General features: G+C 47.0%; 1 protein-coding gene across 3 annotated transcripts in view; it reads right to left on the bottom strand.

Moving 5' to 3' along the window:
* Positions 1–17,432, bottom strand: part of PTPN3 (protein tyrosine phosphatase non-receptor type 3) — a 104,797-nt gene that overhangs the window by 44,316 nt on the left and 43,049 nt on the right. The window contains exons 6-12 of one of the 3 annotated variants that reach the window (XM_035016113.1): positions 16,935–16,979; positions 13,560–13,612; positions 7,661–7,781; positions 6,442–6,529; positions 3,559–3,647; positions 2,422–2,485; positions 744–916 (exon numbers count right to left, since the gene is read on the bottom strand). In XM_035016113.1, the coding sequence (XP_034872004.1) occupies positions 744–916; positions 2,422–2,485; positions 3,559–3,647; positions 6,442–6,529; positions 7,661–7,781; positions 13,560–13,612; positions 16,935–16,979 (633 nt within the window). Of the gene's footprint in view, positions 1–743; positions 917–2,421; positions 2,486–3,558; positions 3,648–6,441; positions 6,530–6,837; positions 6,894–7,660; positions 7,782–13,559; positions 13,613–16,934; positions 16,980–17,432 lie in introns of those variants that run through there. The other 2 variants (XM_035016114.1, XM_035016115.1) reach the window with 2 other exon arrangements.

Raw genomic sequence — 17,432 nt, 5'->3', positions numbered from 1 at the left:
CAAACCAACCAACAGTTAACAGTAACTTGATAATTTCTGCTAGATCTTGTACTTAGAGGGCAGTCTTAGAGTAAATACACAAAAATATAAACTGCAGGATTAGTTTAGGAAATACACTTTAGAGTTAAAATTTTAGGAGAGTAATTTCTTTCACTGCACTACTCATTAAATATTCTGATTATCATTCCCGTAGATATTAGTACACATGGGATTTAAATATAATTTAAATATAATTAAGTATGTGCGTGGTACAAAATAAACACTCAATTGCCAGTTTTCATGATTACTGTTATTTTGTGACTGTGATACGTAGTATATCCCAAAGTCACTTGACTCTGAGAAGCTTTATTCCTACTCATTCATTATTCAGGAGCACTGCATGGAATTAACATTCTGTGGGAGAGGATGTCTTAGGAGCACGACGACGCTCAGAGTTACGGCCCTGTGCTTCCCTTATTGTGACATGGTGTGGGACTAGTTGTAATTTGGGCTGCTTGGGTGTTCCCAGGGTAGCGGAGTTGTGGAGGTAGAAAGGAAGGATAGGAATACGAGCAGTAGCTGAGTATGCACGGAAGGAGATGCTGTTGCCCCTGGAGACACCTTCAGCCCGGGAGCTCCGGCCCCGGTGACTGGGGCCCCTGGATGATGGCATTCCCCCCTCTGAGGATGTCCCCTACCTGGCGGTGACCAGGACACAGTCACATCTCAGTCTACTGTGGATACCCTCCCTAAAGAATACTCACTTTTTGGGGTTCCTAGAGCCCATAGTCCAGTACTGAGACAGAACATTCTTTTCCTGAGGTAGTAGCTTCTTTGCCTGAAAGAATGTATGATGCTCGACACAGGATTTCCACAAGTTTTTGCAAGATCGGTAATTTAACATGTTGAAGGCCACGATATGTTCCCTGGATTCAGTCTGGGAGGAAAAACACAGTAGAGGTTTCATCTGCACAGATGAAGGAGCGAGCAAAGGCTCACAGGGATTCTATGCCCACATCAGTGGTCGTCAGCTAAGATGTGACAGACAGCAGAAAACCAGCTTCGAAATGCCTGAGGCCACAAACCAATGTTACAGGAATAGTCAGGAGCAGGATCTGTTAACCATCTTATTAACAAGGTAAACATGACCTGACTCTACTCTTTATCATCACTTGTGATCCTTTAGGAAGACTCCGATTTCAAATATGCTTACATTGCTGGGTTGGATATATTTGGCAACCAGAAAAAGGCTGTGTGATACATTTCTTTTAAAATTTAGCTCTGGGAAAATCTCTCCTGAAGAAATAATTCTTCCATTTATCTGAAACTTGAGATTTTATAAGCCTTTGGATTTCTCTGTTTGTCCCCCAAGCATGGAGTTAAATCAAGCGCTCAGATATCATCACTTTAATTATTTCCTTGACCTTCACCCTACCTAAGTTTTCTGTTTTCATGTTAAATTGCCACCTCGTGCATTTTGGGGCCACCTTCGATCTTGCAATGGGGCGGTCAGGAGACCCAGATTCTAGTCCTAGTTTGCTCTGAGCCTGTGTCCTCATTTCCATGTGTTCTTTAGTGTCCTCATTCCATGCTAGGTGAAGCCATTTTAAGAACATATTATCTCTGAAACCCTGGGAAATGAACATAGTGACAGTAAGTGAAAAACGCAGAGCATAGCAGGGCAGAGCGCGGTGTCGTTGAAAGAGCAGGAGTCTCGGATTCAAATTCTAGTTCCTCCCTTGGTAGCTGTGGGAGCCTCAGCTTGCATACCTTCAAGTCCTCTTCTTCACCCAGAGTCATCCAGAGAGTGGGGGTCTCCTCTTAGGAGACACATGCAAAGGTTATTGTGCACTCTCTTATTTTTAATTTTTTTTTAAAGACTTTATTTATTTGAGAGACAGAGAGAGAGAGAGAGAAAGAGCACAGAGCCTGCCTGGGGCTTGATCCTAGGACCCCGAGATCGTGGCCTGAGCTGAAGTCAGACACTCAACCGACTGAGCTACCCAGGCGCCCTTACTGTGCATTTTAAACACATCAAGGGCTTGCTCTTGCTGACATTTACTGCTACTCTTCGTGGGCTCATGCCAAGTGCTCTGACCAATGCTCTTTTACTTAATCTTCTGGATCCCCCGACAGGCAGGTGCTACTGGATTGCTAGAACAAGGTAGCTCGGGTTAGGGGAGGTGAAGGAACCTGCCCAGCTGGTCAGTGGAAGTGGGGCAGCAAGGATCCAAACCCATCGTCACTGCCTTCTTGCTTGGAAGCCTGGTAAGCACAGTGAATTCTACAGGGCACTCTGGACCCCGGCATCCATTTTCTGTCCAGCACACGCCAGGCTCTCTCTCCCCGGTCACACATACGGCCCAGCTGCCTTTACCTGCTGAACGGATGGCTGAAGTGGCTACAAACACAAGAAACAAAGCAAGCGTGGACGTAACTCACCTGTTTTTGTCGCTGATGTATAAAGAACTTTTTCCTCTTGAAAGAAATTTTTAGAATGTTCACCCTGCAAGAAAGCAAGCACACAAAATGCACTTAGGGATCAGCCGGGTGGCAGCTGATGCGTCTCAACATGTGTCCTCTGCTCCGTGACCATGAGGAGTGCGGGCTCGAGGCTTCCCGGGGTTGACCTCAGGGTAGGAACGATGGCGGGCCCGTCGCCTCAGCCAGATACCAAGGAGCTGACTGAAGCCGAGTATCACACAAGGGCCGCTGGACTGTGACGTAACTTTTAAATGACAAGAACCACAGGCAAAGTGCTCTCTTTGCGGTCAGCTGCTTTGGTGATGCCCAGGCAGGACAGCTGAGGGCAGCGTGGAGAAGGAGGACAGAGAGCAGCCAGACAGACGTGGGTCCACATCCCAGCTCTGGCGCTTACTGGCCACGTGTCAAGTAGCTCCTCGACAGTTTGCACAAGAACACGACCATAGCCCCCACAGACAGTATTTTTATATACCAGATCCCCTACTAAAAGCTTTACTAGCAGTCCCTCAACTAAGCCTTGCAACAGTCCTGAACTGTATGATTAGACCCAGTTTTCAGATGGCAAAACTGAGGCTCAGTGACCTCACCTAAGTGCTCAAGATCGTTCAACTAGGAATGCGTGGATCTGAGCCTGTGCTCTCAAGTCCTGCACCACGAAGTCCTTGGAAAGCACTGCCTTTTTCAGAGTGGTCTCATGAGGATTCAAGTCTGAACACTTGGTAAAAGTCCAACTAATAACCAAGGAACCACACTGACAATACAGTTCCCGCCCAGAGGAAGTTCTCTGACTTCTGGCCAATGCACTGCCCGGGCCTCCTTAACTCCGAAACCTGCCTTGCACCATTTTATCCCTGTTTCCACAGAGTATCCCAAACCATACAGTGACCGGGGGAATGGGATGCCGGTGAAAACTCAACTACTTTTCCCAAGTACTGAATCTGGGTCAACCAGAGAGGTCGGAGGGAAAAACCTAGGGGTGAAGTCTCCACTCCTCCTTCAGAAATAAAAGTGCAAAATTAGAGATAACGTTTCTTTTTGTTCAGTATATTTTTAAAGCATGATTCAAAAAAATAATTAGAACTGGTCTGCACTTACCAAGGATAGAAACTTGTGCAAATATATTTTCGGTACACGGCGATGCCCGCAGAAGCAATCCCAATCATTAGCTCTAAATTGTGCAGATCCTGTAAAAGGGAAGAGCTCAGATTCACAGCATGTCACGGTCACGCTGATGCCCTCCGGTAACTCAAGCACCCACGCTTTTATAAATAGCAGTATGTATATGCTCCAAAGGGAAAATGTTATGGAAAACAGGCACAGAATACTTCAGATCCCAGTACTTAGCAGCAGACTCTTCTAAAGTGAACATACACAGTCTGAGAGCAGCCGTTGGGTCCCACCGGCTTAGAGAGTTACCAGGCAGGCCCACTCGTCCTGCCACAGAATCCTGACATGAACATCCAATTGTACTTTTTCAACAATTAGATACCATGCTAGCATCAGCAAGGCCTCACCCTCTGCACAGCTTTCCACCAATCTCAACTCCCATCACGGGAAAGGTGTTAGCTACCTGTCGTCATGAAGCGTAGGACTGCTGACTTTAAATCCAATGAATAAATAAATATTGCCTATAAATCCAATAGACTCAACATTCATTAAGAGCCTGCTATGTTGGGGCGCCTGGGTGGCTCAGATGGTTAAGCGTCTGCCTTCAGCTCAGGTCGTGATCCCAGGGTCCTGGGACTGAGCCCCGCGTCTGGCTCCTGGCTCAGCGGGGAGCCTGCTTCTCCCTCTCCCTCTGCCTCTCCCCCTGCTCATGCTCTCTCTCTCTCTGTATCTCTGTGTCTCAAATGAATAAATAAAATCTTAAAAAAAAAAAAAAGAGCCTGCTATGCTATGCATTGCTATAGACAATGAAAATATGGAAGATACAGTGACTATAAGGTATTTAAATTCATTTGAGAACAAGGTGAGTAAAATTTAAAACTAAAACGGTTCCTTTCCTGAGTCATCTATATCCCAATATACCCACTCAGATACTTGTAATTATATTAAAAAGGGGGGGGCACAGTCTGACTTAGTTACCACTGAGTGTGAACGTTGGGTTTGCCGCTTACTAGCTGTGTTATTTTGGGCTATGGAGCCTCATTTTTTTCCTTTTGTACAATAAGGATTATTAAAGCCACCTCTCCAAGGGTTTTTATCAGGCTGAAATTACAGAATATGTGGCAGGATAATAAACTTTCATTCCCTTTTGCCTTCCAAGATGTGGTGGGACAAATTACTGTGAACAGCAATGCGAACACGGGGCATCAGAGAAACTGGCCAAAGAAAACAGCACTGATACAGGCGAAAGTCCAGAGAACATTCACTACTGGGCACCCAGCTGAAATCACATGCAATTCATCCCCTGATGGTCACTGTTCACTAAACTCCCAGGCTGTCCCCACATTCCCCAGCTGCACATGTAGAAGACAGGGCCATATGACTAGTCGTGGTCAATGTTCTAGGAGAAGTGATGGGTCTCTTCTGGGCTGAATCATTTAAGAGCTGCCGTGCGACCCTCCAGCTTCCTCTTCACTCGCTACAAGCATGAGGCCACGTGTGGAGCTGGTGATGCCACAAAATGGAAGCAGCCTAGCTGCCGAGTCGCTGCAAGTAGGAAGGCTTCCCTGGAGGGTCGCTGGGACCCACTGCAGCTTTTGAACTACTGAGGAAGGAACTTTGTGGTATCAAGTTATTGATAGGGGTTTTCGGATGACCCAGCATAGCCAAAGGTAACCCAACTCCCTCTGATACCTTGGGAGGTGTCAGCCAGGCAGGTAATCATCTGGCTTGAGGTCTCTCATGGGACACAGGTGGTGGGGAGAGCACAGATCAACTCAGAGACATAGAAAGCCCACTTCACCACCGCAGAACGCTCTCCACAACATTCTACGACAAATTATTATTTGCAAATGTAATAAAAAGTAACCGTCAAGTCCCACAGTTGGTATTTTTCTAAGATCCCATATCTTTTTCCTACTTTATTACTTAGGTCATAACTTGCCTATCACACAGTTATAAGATTGAAGGGACACAAAAGAGACAGAAGTGTGTCTATGAATTGCAAAAATATTCTATTTACTCAACTTCCCCAAGCCTCCATTTTCTCAGTGTAAAATGGGATGATTAGCATACTGGCTTCACAAGGTTGCTATAATCTTTAAATGGACCTTGGGGTCTCGTGAAAAGCATCTCAAACAATGGCTAGTACCTACTAGGTGTTCAACCAATATTTACTTCCTTTTAGATATGATGTGGGCCAATTACTGGTAGAAAATTAAAGGCCAGATGCCAATTAGACGGTGCCGGGGTCATGTACTGAAGCTGCTACTTCTGTGCTATGTGACCTCTGAGAAGTCCCTGAGTGTCAGTTTCTCCATCTGTAAAATGGGGGTAGTGATAATACTCACCTCAGGCATTACTGTGGGACATAAGCAAACCACTGTGTCCAGCAGATAGAAATTGCTCAGTAGATGATGGATATTAATCAGTTTCATTGAAAAGGTCACAGTCAATTTAAAATATTTATTGGTTTTCATGATCATACCATTATAATTTTTAAAAACTGTCACATTTGAGCAATTAACTGTATTTTGAGCAGCACTGAGATGAAACAGTAAAAACCTTGGCTCACCAAAGTATCGCTTGGAAAATGGACATAGACATTTTTTGCTTCTTTAACCATGACATGAAATCATCTTACAAAAACTACTCATTTCTAATCCCCATGACCCCGCACCCCATGGAAACATAAAACATGAAAAAAGCGACTGGATAAATAACCAACCAAACTCAACATTACTTCATAAACTTTCTGAATATTGTTTAAAAAGGTCTTTTTAAAAATTATTATTATTATACCAGAAAAGGCAGTTCAAGAAGTTTTACTTCCGGAAGTTAATTTCTGAACCCAGCCGGGCCAAGGGTACCTACCCTACCACTGTGCAGCTCCACTCCATAGAAGTCGAGGGTCCGTGCTATGTTAATAAAGCAAGATTCAGCTTCTGATTGCTTTAGCCCACTACAGAAAAGGAGAGAAGATGCAGAGTTTGCCATCGGTAAAGTATATAACTCTAAGTTTTAAAATAAAAATCCCCCTCCAAGTTGGTAACATTTCTGTCGGGTCGTTAAATGCCTTACATTATTAATCTTAAACAGTCTAGCCCTGAATTCTAAAGCAGGTCTTTTTCTTGTCCACTGCCCAGGACTTCATCTAGCCTGCTTGGTCCTTTAGTAAATACTACTTCTCACTCGGTAGGCTCTCAGTCCTCAGATACAGAAGACAGGCACCTTGCGAAATTCCCACCCTCCTTGTTCCAAGTTGCTTACTTGATAGGCGCTCTTCAGGTCTTTCCACCTTTATCTATTCTTCGGCAGCCTCAAACTCCCAAACGTCACTGTACTATTTTAGGACGCTGGCTTCTGCCTGGGAAACCGTTCTGGGAGGGAGGATTGGCAGTGCCTTTCAGAAGGGACGCTGGTTGCTTGGCCTCTGTTTTTCCAGCCTTCCCAAGAATGGCCGGCCCCTTGAGACCTGGCCTTCCCGGTCGGGAGGGCCCTTATCTAACCTGGGCTACACCAGTGCCACTGCAGCTTTGAATAAAATGTGGCAAAGGACGAGGGGGCCAGACGCGGGCACATCTGCTGGAGTGCAAGCGTGGCCTGAGGCGGCCGTGGAGGACTGGTGTCCCTTCTGGAACGAAGGCCGTTTCGTGACCTGAGCCCAGAGAGGACACGGGATGCACACAGCCTGGCACCATGCGTCCGTTGGCTTGTCTGTTCCGTGACGCCTGAAGGGGCTGCACGTTTTATTAAGTGTGGTCATCCGTTCAAAGGTTTGCCTGGCAGGTCAATTTGTGGGGCAGTCAGATTTAAAAAGGGCATTTCCCCTAGGAATTAACGGATTTCAACGACATCCTAAAAATAGAATGCTGTAAATCCCCCTAAACTCTTACTGGATTTTGCACTTTACAGAAATGCTAGTTACGCCAAATAGATCTGATATCATAACAGCCCAAAGGTTCACAAACCCCCAACAGCTTAAAAGAGGACTCGTGAACAAAAGGAAGCCACACATCAAACCTGAGGGAACACGAGATCTGAAATGCCCGACCTGGGTTCCCAAAGTAGGCCACCCCGCCCCTCCTGTTACCTGTGCTGCTCATGGAGGGATTCCACCTTCATTAAAAAGTCATCGTTCTGATCTGGGATAAAATGACTATCGGAAAGATAGCCTGGATGATGAATGGAAGAATTATAGTCTCCAAAATGACCTATCAAGACAGAATGAGGAGGAAATTGCCTTTTCAGTATGGTCTGTATTCACAAGCATCGACAGCATCACAAGAAAGGCACTGGAAGCATTCTTCCGAGAGGTTCTACCACCACATGCAATAGAGCTTCTCGTTTGCTCCAGATTTCACATTTTTATCGGAACCCTATATGGGCTAAGTACTACCATGCAGGCTTCGGCTGAATGCTCTCCCTGAGGCCAGATGTTTGAACAGTCTAAGCTAGGTCCTGTTCTAAACCCACAATGTGGTGAGCACAGCAGGTGGTACCGTACCCCTGGATACAGACATAGAAGGGAGCCCACTCAAATACGCCACACCCTCTATGCCGGGCACTGTGCAGATGGACTCTCTACTACCCCAAGGTGATTATGACACTGGACCAACCTGCTCTAAAACAATGGGTGTGGGCAGAAAAGAGGTCATGATGACCTGACTACTCTCTGCACCTTGACCGACTCCCTGGAATTTGGAGAAGTGTGGAAGAAATGGAACCAGGATGTGTTCGGAGGCACAGTGGGAGGGTGGGGCATGGCATGAGGGATGGGAGTCGGTGGGGCTGTTGGTCTGGGCCCTGGCAAGGCTGAGGGCAGAGTTCTTGGGAAGAAGGAAAACTTCTTAGGGGAGTCCGGGAAACACTGGGAACCTGCAATTACAAAGGGAAGAGGAAGGGGGCCTTCTAGAGGGATTACCAGATGCATCCCTGGTCCAAACAGCACCTCTCCCTCAAGATCCTTGACTGCCATTCTACAAACATGATTCATTGATGTCTAAGGTGTTATAGGTATTCCTGAGAGTGGTGCAGTAGCCAACCTTTACAAGCGTACATGGCTGCCCTGAGGATTCAAACCATCTGGGTGTCTGGACTGTGGAGACTGGGAAAAAGACCCTGGGTGGAACAGCCAAGGATCTGGCTGGGGGACCCAAGGACACCTGCTTCCCTTCTCCAAGTTCAGTTTTTCTGGCTTTATAAAAACAGGAGAAAAACAAGTTCTAGTTCTGATGGATAATTTATCTAGTATTTCATTTTCTTAATGAGGCACTTTCATCTTTTTCTTAAAAATATTAACCTTGATCTTTCCAAAGGTTTCGATGAATTCTTCCTGCAGCTGGCCTCACTGCCAGGGGGCTTCTGAGCACTGACGTTCCACAGTACCCATTCGACACAGATTTCTAAATCACACAGCTCCTTCTGTGTCACAAGGATGGGGACTGGGAGAAGCTGCGGTGATGCTTCACGGCCAATCTCAGAAGGGAAGGAGAGGACCCGGGGAGCTGCTTAGGGGGATTTCATCACAAAGATGAGAGGAGAGACACAAGCATGTCTTTCTTTACATCCATGTGGCCCTGCTCCCCCTCAGTTGCCATCACACATAAGAGCTGCCCTTTGAGATCCACACTGTAATGAAGGGATCTGTTTCCTCCTTACAGTCTTCCCTGAGGGCTGGGAGCGAGGCAGACTCATCTGTGGGGCCTAGCACCTACGCATGGCACACAGAAGGTGCTCATGGATGCAGTGCTTGGAGCTAACCCAAACAAAGGCTACTACAAAGTTCAATTTTCGAAGAGGAAGAGGGCAGAAAGCCAAATGATTTACGCAGGCAGACCTGGTCAAGGGGAGACCATAGGCTGTAAAGGCCAGCCAAATGCAGCTAAGCTATGGACAGAAATGTCAAGGCTGGATGATGTAAGCACAAGTGTGGCTTACAGCAAGTCTGTATGCGGTGAAGTGTACAACAGTGTGCATATAGGGAATAATTTAGATGCCTTGACAGAGTTCCCAATGAGGAAAGCCTGAGAAAGCCTTAAAATTACCTTGCGTAAATTCATTTTAAAAGGGAAGAAACAAATTAAGGGAAGAAACTGGTCCACAGAAGCCACTTTCAGCAGTCGAGACCAGAACCCAGGTGATCCATGCCCCAGCTAGTGCTCCCACCATCCCCACCAGCCTGCCTACCAGGTCCGAGCTGCTGCTGGCTGGCCATCTGCTGAGGACAGTGGTCACGGCCCCAGAAGGCAGCCAAATGCTGCAAGAGATTTTCCTGAGCCTCGAGCCAGAGTCCTATTGAATTCTACTCTGTTGGTTTCATTAGCTCATAGAGATCCTCTTGGATCTTGATTTGGTTATCCATATTAGCTAACAAGTCCCAACCCCTGGGCCCTTCTACGAACATGAATAGCAAGGCTGTCTTTACTCAAGTCACTGACAAACATCTGAACATGAATGACCAATGAACCTTCGTGTAGGGTGGTTTTCCCTTGAAATCTTAGTCAGCTACTCTGTGCAAAGTGCTATGCTAACCACTAGAGGGACACAAAGTCAAACAGTCATCTGCAAACACTCGGAAGGCAAAGGGAGGTTCCCATGATGGTTTCAAAGCCATGGACCCATTAGATGCTCATGACAACCCAGTGACAGACATTGCTTTTATTACCATGAAACAGTTAAGGGAAGGGAGACTCAAGGAAGGGACCTGCCCACTTTGCCCAGCTGGTAACTTGGAGCCTAGACTCTAACCACAGTCCATACTGTTCATCTACTTACTATACCACATACCCTAACCTCCAGAGTAATACACTTTCCTATTTTTGGAGAAGCAACACACGCAAAAGCTAATTATAGCAGGAAGAAAAGGAAATGAGTGTTTATGTGGGAAGTACATTGTCTTAAGTCCCATGCATTCTTCTGGCTAATATTTTATATTGTGCAGGAAAGAGAGAGTATATTCTAGGCACTCAAATGTGCAGCATTTCAAGCTGTGAAACTGTTCTGTTGGGAAAGTCCTTTACATAATATATGCCCCTTACATGTTATTTATCCATCTCCCACTTGATCTTGGAGGCTTTTCTCAGGGGTCACAACTAAGAAGCTTTTCTGGACTTGCTCGCTTCTCCCCCACGCGGGATGGGGTGCATCCTCTGTGCTCACCCTCACTGCCAGCATCAGCTGGCCCACCTGTGCCTCCCCACCGGGCAGGAGACCCCTTGCAGAGAGAGGCCATGCTTTGTCTGTCCGTGCAACCCTGAGGCGGGTGCAGAACCTGCATGTAACAGAGGTCAACGGACATTATGGAGTAAATACACATTTCTAAAAATGTCATTCTTTGAGCCTCATCAGGACTTGTGGCCACCAGCAACCTGAAGTCTTTTCAGGTATTTGCCTACATTACTTTTTATCTAGTAAGAAAATGTGCCTTCGGTTTGCTCATCACTGGTAGGGTTTATCTCCCTATGACACACGTCTGTTAGGACAACCTGGTGAGATGTAGCAGATACAATTTAGATATCCAGCAGTATCTAAGAATTAATCTTACAGGAATGCATGCACAGAAGTATGAGGAAAAATACATGTGTACTTCCTCAGAGTGAAGGAATAAAGAACTTATACTTAGAAATGTTTGTCTGACGATCCATAATTTTATTAGCATGATAGTCATGCTAATATTTCCACTGAAACTAGTTTGTACTTTTTAGGTGCTAATAAATTCCTTTAGCCCCCAGCCTAGCATTCGTTTGCAGAGGGGGAACCTGACCACTGAAGCTTAGAATAGTTTTTTCTTATTTCGTTCTTATATTTTACTCTAAGTAGAGTTTATTGTTGTTGAACAACAGGCAGTTCTTTAGAAAGCTTTCTTCTGGGGAGACATGAAAACAGAGTGAGAGTTAACACTCACCATGCGCCAGGCACGATTCTGAGAGCTTTCCATATAATAACTCATTCCATCTTCACTACGACCCCATGAAGTAAACACTGTTATCCCCACTTGACAGATGAAGAAGCTGAGGCCTAGGGAGGCTCAGGGTCATGCACGTATGAGGGGAAGAGCCAAAACCCAGGTAATACGGCTTCAGGTGTGCTCTCGTCGACTCAGTTAACGGCAAGGGTCCAACTGTAGAGTTTCTAGTTATAGACTACTTCACACGTGTGATCTGACTCAAATAGTCAATTCTGAGTTGTCACAGTCACTGTCCTCACCTCCATTTTACAGAGGGAAAAATGTAAATTCAGGGAGGTAATATCACGTAAGTGGCAAATGGAGAAGCCAGGCTTAAAATTGAGTCTGGCTGCATCCAAAGCTATGTCCTTCCTAAAAGTGTTCCCAGCCCTCAAACCTCAAGCTCTAGCTGTGAACACCAAACTCACTCTGGGATGTGGCAAAGCTTGCTTCTTCAGCCGATCAGCCTGGCAGAGACAGAGGAAACGAGGTCTCGAGATCAGCAAGGATATAGGTCGACTGTGGCCACGTCATTTCCCACCTGGATGCAACATGGGTGGGTCTGTTCCAGTTGCATTGTAGGGAGAGGGGAACTTTCCAATCTACCCAGACCCACCACTGTGCAACCTCTTCTCAGTTTCCCTGAGAGGAAACTGAGAGGGAGGAGGTGCAGGCCATCTGGGGAGACTGATGCTAGGTCTTACCTGACTAGTGAGTAGGGTCACTGTTAAAAGTCTGTCTTCCACTTCCTGGTATCACGCAGGTGGGCAGGTAAGCTGGTAAGTTCCAGCCACCTTGCTCTTCACCTCTCCTATTCCTGATCCTTGAAGCCGGGGGTGTGGACAGACTTAAGGCCACCTCAGGAGTCCCTGTCAGCCTTCTCTTGCTATTTTGCCTCTGAGACCAAAGCAGAGTGAGTAATTTAGCCCCCACCTGCTCTGAGACCTGACCATCTTGCCCTCTTAGCCGCCTACCACACAGTCGGCCAAGAGGGTTAACAGGCCAAGATGGGGTGAGGCTCACAGAAAGGCACAGGGGCCTTCCTACGTCCTGGGCTCCCATGGAAGTCTGTCCGACTTCTACGTTAGTGTGTTGCCCGGGCACCACACGGCTAACTATGAAGGGGTACTTCGCCTTCCTTCAGGCTCGGGACCCTTTCCATCATGCACATGCGGCATCTACCACGGGGCCTGATGTGATATATACCCTCAACAAAGTTTTGCTGAATGAGTGATTTCTTAAGCTTAAACAGGCCTTGATGGGAAATTCCGTATGGGTTTTCTATCCAATGTGGCAGCCACCAGCAACAAGTGGCTCCTGAGCCCTTGAAATGTGGCTGGTCCAAATTGAGATGTGCTGTAAGTGTAAAATCTGGACTGGTTTTCAAAGACTTCACATGAAAACAAAATGTAAAATATCTGGTTAATTTTTTACATTGCCTCCATATGAAAATGATAATATTTGGGATATACTGGATTAGTTAAAATACTAAAGCTAATCTCACCTGTTTCATTTGCCTTTTTTAACACTGGGTGCTAGAAACTTAAAACAACGTTATGTGGCTCACATTTTATTTCTCCTGGACACTGGTGCTACACACCAACGAATGACCCATTAACTCTACTGAAACTCTAAAAACAAATTCCTAAGATCCTAAGAAAGTAGCACGAGTGGCCGCCAGCAAATTGCTTAACCGTGGGACTTGGTTTCTGTGTCTGTAAGAGGTGACTGGTAGAAATACCTGCCCCACTGGGGTTTGTTATGAGATCCAATACGTGAGCAGGGGTCTGCTTAATGCAATGTGTGATAGGTGACTTCTGTTGTATGGGCTCATCCACACCTTCCCGAACCAATATCCCCGGGCTGGCAGAGTGCGTCAGTCAGGGTGAAAGTGGGAGTACCCCGACAACCAGAGATAAGCTTGCCCAACGGGATTCCTGGGAAGAGGGGAAGTGATCTGGTCAAACGGGAAAGGCCAGTGACTTTCTTAATACATCAGTCAGAATAGTCTGTCCATCTGTGAAAGGCTCCCTTGGTGACTTACATTGTACGGCATAGGATGCTAGAACCACTGCCGAGTTAAGAGGGCAGGTTAACCTGTCGGGAGAAAAACATATTAGCAAAGTCACAAGAGCCAACAGCCTGAAACATCCATGATGGGGGACACCAGTCTTCTGTCTTAGATTAACCATTAAAAAACATCATGAATCATAATAAAGATAATTTTAGGATGTAACTCAAACAGTACACATAAATGTAACACTGAAGATTCACAACTAAAAGAGAACTTTGTCATGTTTAAAATAATACACATTAATACAAACACCATGAAGCTGGAGGCCTAATGCTGGCCAAGGTTTTGGCTGGTCAAGAAAGGTCAGGCTCATATCACTAAGAGGAAAAGTGAGAAAAATTATACTCTTAGATCAATGGGCAGCCTTCGTATCTTTCTAGTAAAGACGTGAGACTTTTCGTAGGGCTTTCTAACTAAATCCCTGACTTCTGCCACCTTTCTAGAAAGGTGACATCCTCTTAGATGGGAAAAAATAGAAAAGGATCTTAAAATTTTAAAACTCCTGTGAGTTCTAAATTACTTAGTAACAGTTACTTAAGATTCCTAAATCTATTTACCCTCCTGAAGCTTCCAATCTATAGGGGATGGTCTGTCCGCCTCCCAGTGTGCCTGCCACCTGGTAGAAATCCATGGATTAGACATTAGACTTGAGCTCCCTTCCCCTCAGGCTCACTGCCCTCCAAACACCCTGTTTCTGCCAATGACACCATCTCTAGCTTAGTCATACTTTGAATCCTCTGGTTGCTCCCTTCTCTCTGTCCAACCATGAACTCCACCATCTGCCTAGGAGCTCGGCCAGCAGACCTGGGCCAGGGATCCCTGCCAGCTGGAGAAATACACTGCGGAGGGGCTGACTAGAAGCAGTGCGAATGAAGGCTTGCAGGGTGGGGAGACACAGATTTTGAGAGCATTCTTCCCGGCAGCCCCGGGGGAAGTGGAGAAAAAGTGCTGTTTCCATGGCAGCTCCTGAAATTCCCAAGATGTGAGTCACCCCCATGTCTCTGACTAATCCGGTTGGCCAACGCAGGGTTCCCCTTCCTGTCTGTTGTGCTATGCGCTGTCCTGAAGCCGCATGAGAAGGGGCCTTCCCTATGTGAGGGGCCCCCAACTTTCCTCAAGTTACTAGGTGTTCCCTGCTAGAACTTCTAAACGATCTCTCCCAAGTTTGGAGCTACGTCCAGGGATATGCACCATCTGTTTGTTCATCTGGAGACCCAGAGCGCCCGTGGGGAGAGCAGACACCAGCCGCTCGCTCTCCTACCAAGATGGACTTCAAGGAAACCTCAGTCAGGGTCCCTGCTAGAGGCGGAGCAGGTGAATGGGACTCAGGGAACACCCGAGGAGACAGGCCAAGAGGGTTCCATCCACATGGAAGGAACAATCCTAGAATAAGCCAGAAATGAACATTTCCAAAGAATAGGGTAAATGCAAACTAAAAAAGAATGCTGAAAGTCTGCACGGCCATTCAATGTGGCCCCTAAAGAGACCCCTTTCTTTCCCTCTAGGCTTTGGGGTCTCCATCGGATGGCCAAAGTCACCTAGCTCAGCTGGAGGGAGAGCATGCCTTGGGAACTGCCCGCCACTGATGGCTCAAACAAGCCAGGGAGCCCCGGAAGAAGGCTAACCAGGTCCACCCCGTCTGTCAAAAGAGCCACAGTTACAAATGGCCAGACCCACCCTGACGTACCCAGGAAGTGTCTGGTGACAGGAGACCCTGTCCTGAGAGAGGTGGTGAAGGCCACCAGCACGCCTGATGAGGAATGCCAGGGATTTAAGGCAGGACGTGTCCCTCAACAGGTGTCACCCAAAATAACAAGGGGTATTGTGTTGGGAGAAGAAAAAAGGAAGACAGTCAATTCCCACTATGGGGAACACTGGACTGAGAGCTCCTGGGGGGTGAGGGTCTTGCTTTCTTTGACCAGCACAGCACAGAGCCCATCGTCTAACAAGTGCTTGAGAAATACTTGTTGGGAAAAGCAATTAGTGCGTAGGGGAGAGAGACAAGTTTCTGCTTCTGCAGGGGGCAGCCTGGACCCAGAAGAGGGATGGGTAATTTCCCTCTAGAGTCACCCTCACATGTGAGAAGGCTCACAGAAGGGGGAGCTCATTTCTGGGGGTGCTTAAGCAGAGGCCCAAGGCCTGTGGCTGTGCTAGGGAAGGGGCTCCTTCCTCCTCTGAGTGAGAGAAGAAGCTCAATTACAAAACTTCTCCCATTCTAGGAGCTCTGAACAGTCAACAGGTTAGGGCAGTCCAGATTTCAATATGTGTCTTGTTTCTAAATGTTCCTCCCCCTCCCCCACCCCCAGGATCTTCACGGCCCCGCCCGCAAACCTCCCTTCCATCTAGATGAAGCCCCCCCAGCCTCTTCCAGCCTTCCCACCCTTGCAGCTGCTCTGGCCACATGCCTTCTGCATGAACACCTCCAACAGCTCTCCTCTGCCTGCCGGACACAAGATGCCGGTCTCGCTTTGACATGAAGAGAGGCCCCCCCTTTCCCTTACTCTCCTGTAAGCCTCCAACATGTGCTTTTCAACTGGGACCAAGGTGCTGGGGCAGGGCAAAGCCTTCCAGCCTGCACTTCTCCTTCTAAAACCTCGTGGCAACTGGGGTCTGCACAGCCCATGCTGGTCCCAATCGTCTCACGGGCTCCTGTCTCACTGCCCCCAACCACATGGCAGGCTCCCCCTCACGGCGGCTTCTGAAGACCCTCCTTGGGGAGGGGGCTGGCAGGAGGAAAGAGGGAATGAGGAGAATGGGAATAAGCTGACTGTTTCTACCAGTTCACTGGCTGCAGGTTCTCCCTTAAGGAAAAGTCAGGATTTGTAGGAGGTAGCTCAGGGACAAGTGGTTTGGCATTTCTCATTCCTTCCTGAGCCATTTCAGATCCTTCCAGCCCCTGAGATGGTCCTGCCACACAAGACGTGCTGAATCACAGGCAGACACTCACATCTTCCAGCACAAAGTCTCCCAGAGAGAAAATGAATCATCTAGAGGTACTAAGGGGCTTGGAAGTGGACCAAAATTAGGCCTGACCTGTCTTCCTGAATGAAGCGTGTCTCACATTCTCCCTGTAACTTTTCTCAGGTCTTTACCAGAAAGATAACTGTATCTTTGCTAATAAAATTGAAACATGAAATGAAGTTTATCCATCCTCAGCTTCTCCAAATCAACACTGAGTTAAAAACAGATGTCCGGGAGCATAATGTTGTACAGGATGCTGCTTTCAACATCCATCCTTTGTTTAGATTTAATACTGTTTCCAGAAATACATGCTCATTAGATTAAAACCAGGAATTTTAGTGTCTGGCAACCGACAGGAAAAGAAGAATGTGAAATTCTCATTACCTTCCTTCACAAATATCCATCTTCAGTTGTAAGAAATACAAATGCCTACGAAACAATCGTTTTTTATTAATGCATAATACTCAAACTGAGATACAAAAAACAGAGGTGATAAGTCAAAGACAAGGTTTGTACATTTGGAAAACAAGATACACGAACACACATTTTCGCCTGAAGTCTCGGGCACTCTTTTGTACCTTGCAAAGCTGCCCCTTCGGTAACAATGCTTCTGTGTGGCTGCTGATTTCCAGACAGCCTCACGCCAGCACATACCGTCCCAGGGATGGCTGAGCCCGCCAATGATCAGCCGGTGCTGTTGCAGGTGGACACCCCCACCCTGGACAATCCCCATCAAACTCGGGGCATCCGAGAGCACCAGGCCCCAGGGGCATCATGCACAGGCAGCCCCCCAGGTGCTGGGGGGCGGTGGTTCAGAACACACCCACATTCCCTCTGCATGAAGCTGCAGAGAGGAGCTGGGTCTGTGAGGACACTGCCTTG

Source organism: Mirounga leonina, unplaced genomic scaffold, assembly GCF_011800145.1.
Source record: "Mirounga leonina isolate KUSES-001 unplaced genomic scaffold, KU_Mleo_1.0 Mir_170, whole genome shotgun sequence".
Lineage (NCBI taxonomy): Eukaryota > Metazoa > Chordata > Mammalia > Carnivora > Phocidae > Mirounga > Mirounga leonina.
This window is presented reverse-complemented; position numbering and strand designations above follow the sequence as displayed.